Raw genomic sequence first — 14,354 nt, forward strand, 5'->3', positions numbered from 1 at the left:
CATTCTCCCCTCTGTTATTTATGCGTATTGGTCAGATTCCCTCTCAACCTGCTCTTCTCCAGGCTAAACAGGCCCAGCTCACTCAGTCTCTCCTCATACGAGAGATGTTCCAGCCCCTTCATCATCTTTGTTGCCCTCCGCTGGACTCTCTCTAGAAGCTCCATGTCCCATTTCTGGACTTGACTCCATTTCTCCTTAGTACCAGGTTTCATTATTTTGTAATATTTATCATCCAAAGATCACTGAAATTGGTAGGATTGCAGGCCTACAGTTTATGGTTTATTTTGTGGGTTTATTTTGTCTTGTATTTATACACATTACATTGTACTGCACAACTAGCATTCTTTGTGCCCTGCTCTCTCTATTACTATAACCCTTAAGTTTACTACGTATGTGCAAGTATTTTTAAGAACCTGGTCTATTGTGTAAAACATTACTTTTGATAGAAACCATTCTTGTTACAGGAGGACTTATGTCTGGTTATTCCTTTAACTACCTATTGTTACATAGAGAAAAAAATCTGATTTATTTTGTTTGGTGCAATACTACCTCAGAGCCCTCATTCCCAAAATAATGCACTTAAAAGGAACAGAGGATCCTATGGAAAGAGCTTCTAAGGAGAGCAATTAAAAATTACCGAGTGTAGTTACTTGTGGTGGCAGACAATTTGATTAGGAAATTTGTTAATAAACTCATCGGAATCCTTCTCCAACATAATTATTTTTCCCCGTTGTTCCTGTTGAATTGTTATTCAGAATATTATTCCTTGAGATTATACCCTAATTCCTTTTTGCAGTGCAGACAGTTTGTTGCTTGGAAGGCGCTGTGTCCTTTTCACAAAGATTGTGGCAATCTTACGAATCCCAGACATGCCAGAAGCTTCAAGTTTTATCAAAAGGAAGAAACATGTTAGGGGCAAATTATTCTAAATAATTCTAAATAATCGGCAGTACTCATTTTCCAACTTTTCTTCAGGATGTATTAATGCAAACCAGTCTAATTGTGAGCCGGGTGTGCAAACCTGCTGCTATGATTGTTTGTTTTCCTCTTGCTTCCCAACATTTGGTTTCCACGTAATGCAATTGTTCCCAAGAGATGCTCCATTTTTTTAATGCTGTGTCTAAACCTAGGTACTGGCTGTGCATAAAAAATGCGATTCTCTTAGGTTTAGTGACACGGCAACACAGGCTTTATAGAGCCTGTCTGAGGTAAATAAAACACAGACTGTTTTTAAGGAGAGAAGGGATGTTATATATGACACAAACATGATATTTTATCATATATTGCCAGGGTTTTAATCTATTCCTGTTATGTGAGGTAAATATATGGGCCTCTGTCAGGGGCCATGCGCAGGATTTAAAGCAAYAGAAGACTAAAGCTTCTGCATTAGTTTTGTTCCTCTCTGATTCTAATTTTCTTAATGGTTTTTTTAAAGTTTTTCAGAGGATGTCAGGTTTCCGTAAGAATGTGTTTTGGTTGTGCACTGACTTTTCCTGACTAGGGAATGACTCATTTAAAGAGTATAGATAGGGAAAAGAAGAGAGAGCTCTTTGGAAAGCAGCTCAGGAGCAACTCCCGTTTCTCCCTTGCCCGGCAGCCGCAGGGCTGTTACCTCACCTGTGGCCTGGGGAGGCCCCTGTTCATCTGTGCCTCCGGAGCCTCTTTGCCAGGAGAGTCCCTAGCTGCTCACCCCTGCTTACCCAGGCTGTGAGGCCCCTCTTGGCCTCTCACTGCTCTGCTGCTTTGGTTGTTAGTTAATCTGAGAGCACGGACTGATTAGAACCTGGTTGAGTGCTGTCGCTGTCGGAGCAAAGCACTGATGTTATATTGCTGGCCTGCCATCAGGGTTTATAATCGTGCACGTGTTCTATACAACTTAGAGCAGTTTCAGTGGGAGGGACAGTGGTGACTGGTGAGTCCTTCCTGTCTTTGCATCCCTTATTTGCAGTTTCATTCTTCCTTCCTTCYTGTTTCTTTTTGCTGCATTCCTTGTCCTTTCCCTTTTGAGAAGGGAAGCTCTTGTGCTCATTCTCTCTCTAAATACCCTTCTTGCATTATACTATTCTTCATTTTCCACATCCTGTTCATCTTYAGTCTTCTTTTCCCACCTCCACAAACCCACCCACAGGCTACTTAGAAATATTACAGCGTACCCAGCTGTCCAGAGCCAAACCTACCAGTCCCAGGCCCGTCACAGTGTCCGGGCCGGGCGCTGCGCGGCTGCCGGCCCCTCTTCTTGGCTGCTGGTAGAAACCGGGGAGTAAAATGACCAAGGACGGGGTTAATGACCAAGGAGGGGGTTTCTGCTGTGCCACATCCCCTCCACTAACTGCCTCTGAATGCTGGATGTCAACACCGTGGTCCCTGTGGGGATGACAGTACTTGTGCTCCAGTGCCAGGGTTTAGTATTGCTCGGTGAAATTAGCGGATTTATTCTTAATCAAGGGTCTCTTAAACAATGGACATGCAAGGTTTTGGATACTTTTCACTTTCTCCTGTTTTGGAAAAGCTCCAAGCAATACAGAGGCCAGGGAGCTATGGTTTTTGCAAGCTTTGGAAGCTACCGCTGGGTTGTTCTGTGCTATGAATTCTGTAGTGAGGAAGAAGATGAAGTTATTGTCAGCACTAGACATGGAAATGCAGAAATATAACCTTAAATTCTGCAGAAGTTAGTAACAGGGGCTTGTCCTGCTTGCCTGTGGATGTGGGTTTTTTTAAGCCACTATATCACATTTAATCAGCTCTTTGGCACATAAATGACAGTACTGCAACAGATAGCTGTATGTTAAAACAATAGTGCTMCCTACCCCATAGCTGGATATAGCAGTGCTGTAACTAACCTGTGAATTATTGGATCAATTCCTGGTAACCCACCCCAGGGAAGCTTTTGCCAGAAGCTCTTCCCSCACTTTCCTTTATTATTTCCCCCCTCTTCTTATTCAGAGGATGACACYCCAGCTAAGCAGTGAAGGAAATCCCCCCCTTTTCCTTCTGCTCTCTGTTACCCAGTAAGGATACCAGTTAYTTAATGTTAAATGAGATGAATCAGCAGACTGAACTTGGAGAAGAACCAGCCCAGTTACTGGTGCCTCAGGGGGGATGAACAAATCACCATTTCTGCCCATCTTCTCTCCCTAGAATCCTACTCAAGTGGGAACTGCGCTCCAGGTTTTCCATAACCTTGGCACATTGAAGGATACCATTGCTAGTGTGGTGGATGGATACTGCACAGTCCTCGAGGAGAACATAAGAAATGCTTTGGATATCAAAGTATTGACCCAGCCATCTCAGGCTGTTACAAGAGGTACCATACTTGTCTTACAGATACTTGGGCTGTTTTGGCGGAACTGTMGGATGTTGTGAAATAGAAGAATCTTTCACATCTGAGCCTGCTATCATTGTTTTCCCCTCTTTCTTTARCCACTGGAGGATGGGAATAGGCAAGTCTTAAAAATCAGCAAATACAAAACCAGAATTGGGCCAGAATATTTTTATTGTGCTTAGAGGTGTTCTTTTTTTTTCCCCTCACTATCCTGCACTTGCCCAGAAAGATTGTCTTCATTAATGCTACAGTTTTGTAGCATTTTCTGAGGAATTTGTCACAGAAAGAGGACTCCGGTTCTGTCTTATTTCTGTTGGTGGGAGGATCATGGGCAGAGATTATTTTTAAGCAATGGAACAGATCTGTCACTACAGTGAAATGCTTTTGTTGGGTGGAAATCTTCTCAACGCAGTATTTGCAATGTGAGGTAACATTGCATCATTAAAATGTCCACACGTAGTTCAGAGCACCCAGTGGGGGACAGGTTTGAGCTTGGGCAACACAAGCTTTTAAAGCCTCTGTCACCACTGTGGCAAGTGTGGGGTCTGGAAAGAGCATCACTAGCCTAACAAAGGGATACARCCCTCGTCAAGGAAAGTGATGGTTTAAGAGTAACACAGCTGGAACATCACATTATTTGCAGYTTACAAATGCATGCAGAGGTTGAGCTGCTGTTTCTGTAAATCAGTAAGCTCTACTTCAGAGCTGACTTAGTTGAGACAGCAGAGGCCAGTCACAAATCCGTTTTTCCCCACGCTGTTTTAGGCTACTCTGGTATTTTTAGAAAATTTCTTACATCAGTGTGTGCATAGAGGCCTGCATTTCAAATGATATTTTGATTTTCGCACCCGAAAGCTGAAAGTTGCTTATTTTTAAATACACTTTTAGGTGGCCCTGGTCGAGCTGCTATGCCGACACCTGGGAACACGGCAGCTTTTCGAGCCGCTCTCTGGACAAACATGGAGAAACTCATGGATCAAATCTGTGCAGCTTGTGGACAGGTACTCGCAGAAACGAATTCCTAAATGTCTAGTCAAGCAATGTTGCTTACAAAATACTAGCAGATGTCACTGTTCTCAATAAACTCTCTTACAGGTGCAGCATTTGCAGAAAGTACTAACAAAGAAAAGAGATCCTGTTTCACATGTCTGTTTCATTGAGGAAATAGTTAAGGTAAAGTTTTGATTTAGCTGAATATGTCTTAGTGGCTCTATTAAGAAAATGTGATGAAGAAATGCGTTTGTTTACAATTTTAGAATTACAAATATTTTTGTAATTAAAGTAATGACAAAATGGTGAAAGTCAGACTTAACATTGACAGGCTTGTTATGGTCTGTGGGTTATGTCTGTAGGGTATAAAAATATTCTTTTTATGATTTCTTCTGCTTTCTTTAAAGGGAGCTGATAAGGCAGCGCTGTCAGTTTTTATTACTGATTATTAATGACATTCCATAAAATACTATGTGATTTGAGTAATTACTCAAGTGTGTTAGTTTGCATAAAAGAATGTGTCTCCATGTGATATCTAGCACTTTCAGCCATCTGTTTCTCTACTTCTTGGCAATTTTTTCCATGAAAAATAATTATGGTTGTGCTTTTCCTATAATGTCCCAGATCTGMATACCTATTCTTTCCCATTCATTTGAACTGTTTTCTATTCTTATTCCGAATAATTTGATTAATGATMTCCTTCAGTATTAGGAACAGTATTACGGGATCTACCCCAGCTACCTTAGCAGATAAGAAGAAACAAAAACAAAAGATGTTTTTATGCAGACATCATCTTTTCCAAGTATATGGCTGGATTTTTAATTTGCATGGATTTAATTTTCAAAATACATTGGGGAAACTGTTCATATGCAAATGTGGTCTACTCAACGGTGAAAGCAAATAATGAAGGTTAAACACAGGGTACGAGTTTATCTGTCAGCTAAGCCCAGCTCCAGAAGTTGATGTTCCAAAGAACATCACTTTTTGATGTGACATTTTAAGCTTCTCCGTCTGTGTTGTAAAGAACCTCAAAAAGTTTATACATATTTATGCATATATGTATACATATACACTGTTTTCTGCGTTAAAAAGTATGATCTGGAAAAAAAAAAATATGTTAATGCCTGGGTGGGGTCCTTCAGTAGGTCAGCATTTTTAAGCAGAAAGTTAAACCTAGAATCAGGGGRAGGAACTGTATGAAACTGGGAGCATTTGAGATCGAAAAAGGAGCTCAGAAAAATGAGCTTTTCATGTTCATGGCCTGAGCCTATCAGTTCAGCTGCCCTTCAGAGAGCAGCTCATGAAAAAGGAGTAGGAGCTTTTCTGGTCATCAAGGGGGATAATGGAGAAAAGCCACAAGAAAAGTTTATTGTTCTGCAGAAYGCATGAAAAAAGAAAGTTAAGCTCAAAAAAGTTAAAGTAAGGAAAAGTTCATTAGAAAATAAACTAGAAGGTTTTGTGCTGTAATATGCTGAGCATCTACCACAATATTGCAGATTGCCCTTCCTTCCCTGCATCTAAGTGACAAATTGCATATCCCAAGTAAAATCTATTTGTCTCTCTGCAGTTTTCACTGTTTCAATGGGTTTGCTCTTCAGCAGACTTTTTGGCTCTTTTGGCATTTACTCATGAAAACCCAGGTGAAAGAGTGTGATTTCACCCGTGCTTGTGCAGCAGAGGGAGGAAAGAGGGGCTTGCTTTAGTGCACCCCAAACACTTGTGCTCAGCTGCCCTGGCACCCYGAGCAAACCAGCAGCACCAACTAAAGGTATTAGCATCGTGCTCCTTGGCTAGGGCAGCGTGCCCACGCCACAGGATGGGAAAAGGCATCATCCATTCTACAGGCTCTGCACTAATTACTGTTCCTGATGTCAACATTATTATTATAGTCATCTTCTGCAGCAGCTGCAGTACCACTTTGCCTGTCCATCTGCTTCCTTGTTTTGATTACTGCAGTGCAAGTTTCATCCGAGGAAGCATAAGAGAGGAGGAGACACAGCCTTTTTAAAGCATAAGTTCTAAKAGCAAGGAAGCTACTTTTTGTATTTTTTTTTTTAAATTATTTTTTCCATTGGGGGATTTTTTGTGTGTCTTTCTCTTCACAGGTCTCACAGCCTGCAGGTTCTCTTATTTACATTAGGATCTCAAGCATGTGCTACGTGTACTTTCTCACCTTCTAATTACCTTTCACCATAATACTGTGCAGTAGTGATGTATCCTGGGTATCAAAAGTGCAGTTTTACAAACATTAACTAATTATTCCAAGGATTTACAAAGGCTCCCTGTTTAAAACAGACRTTAGCTGTTAGACAGACAATCTGAGGCATAGGGCCATGTATAATTTCTGCATGCTGGAGTTCAGCAGCAGGACAAAACAGCACTCACGTCTTGTCTACCCTGTGACTTTGTGTGCTGGAAGCAAAATTCACTTCCAAACTTTTCTACCATTAAATGTGGCCAAGAGTTACGTGACTTAACATGAGTATCCTGGAATCCCTAGAGCTGGAATTCCCACTGCTGTTTGTCCCAGTCCTGGGCTGCCCTTGGTTGCATCTAGATTATGCTATTTTTTTTTTGCCACAATATAAAATGAATGCAGAAGAATTGGCATCCATTTTGAAAATAAGTTGTGCATTCCTAAGACATTTTAAAAGCCCCTGTATTTCAAATTAGTAATGAACTACAGATTTATTATTACTCTGGAGATATTCAATGTGCACATATACATTTTYATCAAAAGAATCCCTATAGGTACGTAAATGAGAAATACATGTATTTCAAGACAGAATGAACCTTTTTGTGTTTTATTTGCCCTTATGAGCCTTAATGACTAGACCTTAGCTCATGAGTAAGGCCAACAGAATTCAGAAGTCTAATTTCTGGTTTTGTGTGAAAACACCTATGGGGTTGATTTGAAACTTTATCATTTTAAAAGGCAGCGGTAATTTTACAAAATGTCCAGGGTAGAAATTAAAATTGCAAATGCGATTTAAAATAATTTTGTGTGGCTATTTTTGCTCACTTACTGACTGGCTCTTGATTTCGCTCCTTTCAATGGCTTAGTTCCCCTTCCCAGAGCCAGCAGGTCACTCGCGCTTACTCGTCTTGCTTTCTTCTCTCTTGCAGTGGGTAGTGACTAATCCTGCTTCAGCTATTTTAATATCTCAACTGCAGCTGACTTCAGCATAAGGCACTTTGGAACATATCTTTCTGTGACAACCCCTTTCCTAATTAGAGATAAGAGTCCCACGAAGCCCCTTGTGAAAGAGTTGAAAATGATCTCTGATCTCCATCTGTTTTGAGTCCTTCACTGCTACATAGGCATCAGTTGACAGTTTTGCAAAATGAAAAACAGCCTTAAAGGCAGCAGGGCTTTTCTTGTGGGTTTTTTTTGCTCTGGTTGGTCAAGAGAAGTGCTGGGACAGGGTCTCTCTTCAGAAGGAGGTGAGTCTGGGAGGAAACCCTGCGTGTAGGGGCATCTCTGCCTTCGTTCTCCTGGTGTCCACGTAGKTTAAGAGCTAAGGAGCGCTGCAAAAGCTGCTGTTCACAGGAGCCTCTGGGTAGGAGAGTTGTTGGGAGCCTTACTGAGTGTTTTGTGGAGGGCTCTTCTTAGCATCATCTCCCCCGATGAACATTTGGTGAGTCAACAGGCTCTTTCCCTGAGTTGTCAACACTGGCGCRTTGAAGTGTTAAAGATACAGAAGGGAATGCCCTAATGATTATATAACATAGACTAACTGGAAAACATGCATGCTTATTTCCCAAAATACATACTTGGATTTCACCTTCTTATTTCTCCTTTCCGATCTAAACTTGTTCAAAAATGCTCCTGGTGTGAAATTATTCACATCTAGCCTCATATATTCACGTTCAGTTGACCCAATTAAAAATAATTCCATGTGGAAAAATGGAGAAATAATCTAATTACTGCCTTATGTGAGTTCAGAAAATGATCCGGTTTCCTCCTATTATTACAAATATGTGATTTATTTTCCTGTATTTTTTTGTAGAAGCAGAACTGGATTACTTGCACGTCATTCCCACTGTGCTTTCTGTTTATTATTTAGGCATTAGCCCGGAGCTTTGTGCAGACTGAAATGCAGGTGAAAATACAGGTTTTTGATCCTGTAAATACCTAAAATACTCATTATTTCATCCCCTCCAAATCATTGCATTAGTTGCAAGATTTTTGAGGCCTCTCTAAATAAAAGCTCTCTTCACCTGGGTAGGTCCTTGTGTCTCCAGACAGCCCCGTTCAGGGTAGTTCAGTTCTAATTTGAATGGGAGGCTCAGAGTGCTCAGCAAAAGCAGTTCTCACGGGAAAGCATTTTCCCTGGGACTTATATTTTATACCTCTGTCAGAAATGTGCAGGTATAAATAACAGGGATGGTATTGGGGTTGATTGGCTTCATAGGTTATAACGATACCTGTTTTTTCCACTTCTGGTTTGTTGGAGTTTGTGMAAATTGTAAGTTGGTGGTGATTGAAAATTGTAAGAAGTTGGTTGCCACTGGAAAAAAAAAATGCATTTAACAAAAATGCCACCTTTTATCATCCTTCTTGCCAGTCTTACTGGATCAAGTAAGGGCTGTATGGACAGAAGTAACAACTGCCCTTTCATGCCCAGGTGGGGCGTGTGGAAGTCAAGGGGAGCGTGTGGCTGTACGTACTAAATCACTGCTCCAGCTGGAGGAAAACTGCCGAGTCCCTGGGGTGCTCCTGCCTCTCGGAAACACTTACGTTCATTTGCTTCCCGCTGATGCATCCTTATCTGGCAGGAGGGTGAGAGGATTAATTAATGTTTTGAAATTGTTTTGAAGATATAGGGCACTATTTAAGACCTAAGTATTTTCATTCCTTACAGATTAGCTTTTCTAAGGAATCACTTAAAGATTCAGATATTAGAGTGGTGAAAGTACATGTTCTTGACTCATTTTTCTAGCTCAGAAGGTTAAATTTCAGAACCAATTTTTATTTTTTTGCCACCTGCATAAAGAGACCTTTTTAAAATGTTGCATTACTGCTGGAAGTCTAGAAACTATAACACCTTGGGTATAAACTGATCACTCAGTGTAATGACACTCTGTGCCCTGCTGGGAAGCAAAGATCAAGGTCATTTTTAAAATCACAGTGTCATTTATTGACATGTGTTCACCTGCAATGTATAATGTACACAGAGTTGGAAATCTAAATGCTCTGATTTTTTTTTAATAGACTATTTCTTGACAATAGAATAGGTTTATTCAAAACACTGCCCTTGTCTGTTTCTTCGCAGATTAATTGCACTTCTGAGTGTGATGGTTTTTTGTTCAGTCTCACGTTTGGCAATTATGTTGCTATAGAAATAGTGCAAAAAGATTTCCTTATTTCTGCCCCATAATATCCCGTTGGGCAAAACTGTTCAATCATTTGCACTGCTGCTTTATTGGGGGAAAAAATATTTAGGCTGCCCTTTAAATTTCTTCTGTTTTCGGAGCACTATTCTCAAATCTCCTATTTCTTTATGGGGGAGCCTTTGATTACAAATGGAAAACACTGTATGGATTAGTATGCAAAGCCTGATTTCAGGAGCCTRCAGCAGCAACGAGCTTCATGGTAATATTCACTATATTGTTTTACATTTCAAAGAGGCTTCACAATAAAGATTTTTTTCACATTCTAGTCAAAGAATGAAAGTTTTTACAGGGAAAATAAGTTGGAAGTGATTGCCAYGAAGTGGGAGCGAGCTCAGAACAGTGGGTCAGATTTATTATTGGAATGTTAGAGCAGCTATGTTAAATACCCACAAATATGATAATTCACAGATGGGAAATTATTATACTCATTTGGTTCTAAATCTGCAGTGTGGAGGAAATAAAGACATTTGTAAAAATAAGTGTATGTATTTTCAGCATCTTCATGCATTCTTATCTAACACTGAATGAAGTGGGTACTTTCATTCTCATTTCTTGAGTTTGGATTTAATGTCAGATACTAAATAGATATATTAAGAACAGAGCTCAAGAGATTTCAGTTCTGTAATAGCAAAGTTAATTAGTAGCTTGGAATGTTTTTCTAAAATTAGGTAAGCTGTTCCGTTTTTATGTTTGAGGAAACTTTAAATCAGTTTTCAGGCTGCAACATTACTGTTATTTAGAGCAGCAGTGGATGCAGATCTTTGCATGTCTTTGCTCTTATGACACTGGTACCCAGCACAGTATTTTTCAGTGGTTTGTTAGCTAGATAGTGGAATGAGAGTTGCACTTTTTGAACTGTAAAATTAAGTCATTTTTCAGGTGAGTAAGTGGGAGTGGAGTTTTAGCACTCAAAATCTGGTCGCTTACTTTTTTTTCATCAAAATTAATTGTGTAATCCTGTAAACAGGCAACGTTAAACTAAGTTTGGAACTGTTACAGCTGAATACCAATGTGGTTTCACACCATTAAAGGTAGTGCTCCATACTTACCTGCTACAGAAAAACTGCATTGAAGGTATAAAGACTGCTGAAAGAAAGAATTTTTAATAGCCAACAATAAATGAATTATTTTTTTCTGGCCATTTCATACCAATAAATGAATGCTCTGTCTTCTGAATCGGAGTCGTTTCCTCACCACGAGTTAGGGTGCAGAACACGACTGAATCTGTGGTTTCTGCYGCTTGCACTGGGTGCTCTGACACCTTTTCTTGATGTTTTGGGACTCTGATTTTTGAACACAGGGTTGATGACACTTTAGATCTCCACATAAAGGCCAGTGGGATGCTCTGCTTCTATGAAATGAAGACCAAATCTAGACCTTTCTGACCTTTTCAAAAAAAGTTGAACTGTCACTGAAAAACAGTAGGTTTTCACAGTAATTTATGCTCATTTTATTGAGGAAAGACTCTCTTTTTATGTTAATAATGGACAGATTTACTTAGGAGAGCCTTATCTTAAAGTCCTGGCTCTAGTTTGTGTTCCCCTGCTATCCTCAYGCTACGTCCAGCTTGGCTTTCCTGAGCTGGGGCAGAGAGCAGGATGAACCTGCATTTTCCAAATCTCCGGCGTTGCCGTTATCCAGTGTTATCCCTGCGCTGGTGATTGCAATTTCCTGGGAAAAAGCCCAGCCCTGCTGTGAGGAAGCTGCCCAGGAGCAGGGCCCGTGCACGGTGCTGACCACGGGGTGTGCAGGTAACAGCTAAAGCTGAATAGGAACCGAGGTCTCACACGAGGCCTCCTGTGGAGAAAGCTCATTGCTGCTTTGGCCATCTTGCCAGACTTATTTTGTGTGATTTACATGTTCAGTTTAGATAAACAAGGAATTCTATKCACACAGTGTGCGTGAGTAAGTTCCTGCATTGTAAAGAGTATAAAAAGGGATAAAATTTTAGGGTTTGGAATCTGATTTTGGTGTTTTTCCATTTGGCTCTGCACAGATGTGAGTAGATTCGCAAGGAAAAAAAAAGACTTTCAAAAGCAGCTAAGCCCCAATTCCAGAAGTGACTTCAGTGCTTRTAATTCATGTCTCTTTCAAGAACAAATCTGTGTTTTGCTCATTGTGGCCAGCTGTGCAGCGGGTCCGAAGTGCTGAGGTTGTTCTCAGTTGTATTGCTGGCCACTTGCTCAGTTCATCATTCCTGACAGCAGAGAACTGGCAAGAGAAGCCCAGCCTGAAGTTACTCATCTTGCACTACCCAAAGCTGCAGAAGGGCCACTGACCTCTTTGAGTACAGCAGCGAGCGCTGCCTGATCAGCCCTATCTACCCTGGGCATAAAGTGGTACCAAGCCATGAGAAAAACAGAGACTGTATTTTTAATTCCTAGTACAAGTTGATAGATTATTAGTTTATCCAAGTTTGCAGTTACAGGAACATCTTCACGGTGTTTTCTTAGGGAAAAAAATAGCCAGTTCCATTTATAACCTCTAAACTCTATTTTAAATAGTGCAAATTGTCATTTCGGTGGTGATACTCTGTGCTGTGAGATCAGAGCAAAACTGAGCACACATAGTTGTCATTTCAGAAGATGCTGAGTTAAATGGATCCGATTTGGGGAGGAAATCCTGTTTTGCCATTTTAATTCTCCAGTTGTTGGGAATTAATGTTGATCAATTTGATTTAGTTGTATTCCGTAATGAGAAAATAATGCACATGCCAGCTTGAATCTTTCCTGTCCTGAATTTTAGACAGCATCAATCACAGTTAAGGTTCTTTTGCTGAAGAAAGAACATATTGCGTGGAAAGAGGAAATAGTGTTATATTATATGCTAAAATGGAATAATTTCCTTCTGAGAGGTTCAAAGTTATATAAAGCTTTGGCATRCTGTGCCGTACACAAGTAAAACAGTTTATTCCCAGATATAATGTGGTCAGACCCCTGGTTTTCCAAAGGCTGGTGTATTCYTGCTGTTATTAAACATATTCATTGATCATGTGTGTGCAGGGGGTGTATGTGGAGAACACATAATTTGGCAGAGTGGTGACCTTTTCCCAGTATTGTTGGGTATGGAATAGGAAACTGATGGCAAATGATGCCACAGAGCTGCAAAGATAATCGGATGCAGTTCATTACTCATCTTGTCAGCTGCTCTTGCTACAAGGGATTGTATCACAAAATGTTAATCTGCCTGTGACTAGATTTCAAAGCAAGCATTTTTATTTGGGGGGGAGGGGGCCATGGAAGTTATTTTAACTTTTTCTTTATTTTTATTTTATATTGTTCTCAGAAGCAAGAGAAATGAAAAGCTCCCAACTAGAAGTCTCAGAACAACAGTTGATAAAAATATTAGTGCATCTTTGTGGGTTCTGTTACAAAACCTGTGATATGTGCTGCAAACAGCTATTTAATTGCTAATGTTGTTCTTTGTAAGTGAATGGTGAGGTGGTGTATTTATCTAAAAGTCYGCTATCACACTGGAGCGTGCACTAAAAGGCACAAACGTAGGCACAAGACAGATTTGCCCCAAAAAGGATCCCTTCTACACGCTGAATCGCTCATGTGGAGGCACCCAGTGCTCCCTCTTCTTCAGTAATCCATCACGTTAGGTGCTGTTGGTGTCCTCTTTGGCCATGGGTTTAATCCAGTTTTATCTAGGCAAAATACCAGTTGTTAAAACCAGTTTTTCCTAACTTTACCAAAAAGTAGGAGCCCTCATACCTTTTCCTGTATTTTTAAGAGTTACTTCTCCTCTGCTCTTCTCATCCTCCTGCTCATCTTCATAAGCCCTTGAAGAGGTAAATCATCCATTATAAGAGAAGGGGCATTCCTTTAATTTTCCTGCTAGGCAGGAGAAAAACACTTCCTTTTGCTACCTATTTATGAGTCATTTTGCAGTACTGATTCTTGTCAAGTGGAATTTCGCGTTATTTAAATAGTTAAGATGTTCATTGTAATCTACAGCCACACAAATAACCTTTATTAGAATACTGTATATTTAAAATATTGCCTGGCAAAGTACTTGAATACAAGTCTCTCAAATTTCAAAAAACATTTCCACCTGCATTTGTTTCCTTTCTGAATGACTAGACAATGTAGCTGTGTTATAAGCTGCTCTTCTTCAACAATTAAAGGATTTCTTTGTATTTTTTAAGCACTGAGATGCTTAGACATACTTAAGAAAATAATATATTGAGTTAATGTGTAAGCAAAAGAAATYACAGGTTTAAACAAAATAAATAAATGGTTTCTGAAGCGTGTGGTTGCATATGGCACTCCAAACCAGCAGGAGCATCTCATGCTAATATCTTACTGTCTTCCAATTTTCGGAACTCCAGTCCACCCACTGAAATACCCCCTGCTATTTGCGTAGGCAGTGTTATTCCCTAGTTCCTGCCACAAACTCCCTTCATGCGGCGTTATTCCCTAGTTCCTGCCACAAACTCTCCCTTCATGTACTGTTCATCAGCACCTCCAGAGTGACTGCATCTTAGCACTGCAGAAAGTGAAATATCCTTTCGTACATTGTAGAAGCAACCTCTGATGACTCTGTAGACAGGGCTCTTAGCTGCTCTGAAACTGCATTCATCACTTTTTCCCCCTAAATATTTTGACTGAAGTCAGCATCAAATAAATTTGCTCTGTTCCTT

At 40.2% G+C, this 14,354-nt stretch overlaps 1 protein-coding gene across 1 annotated transcript in view; it reads left to right on the forward strand.

The window, feature by feature from the left end:
• Window positions 1-14,354, forward strand: part of COG5 (component of oligomeric golgi complex 5) — a 171,260-nt gene that overhangs the window by 101,901 nt on the left and 55,005 nt on the right. The window contains exons 8-10 of the mRNA XM_026046366.1: window positions 3,139-3,304; window positions 4,211-4,323; window positions 4,418-4,495. Coding sequence (XP_025902151.1) covers window positions 3,139-3,304; window positions 4,211-4,323; window positions 4,418-4,495 — 357 coding nt within the window. The remainder of the gene's footprint in view (window positions 1-3,138; window positions 3,305-4,210; window positions 4,324-4,417; window positions 4,496-14,354) is intronic.

This window comes from Nothoprocta perdicaria, unplaced genomic scaffold (genome assembly GCF_003342845.1).
Source record: "Nothoprocta perdicaria isolate Ctin4 unplaced genomic scaffold, notPer1 scaffold_44, whole genome shotgun sequence".
NCBI lineage: Eukaryota > Metazoa > Chordata > Aves > Tinamiformes > Tinamidae > Nothoprocta > Nothoprocta perdicaria.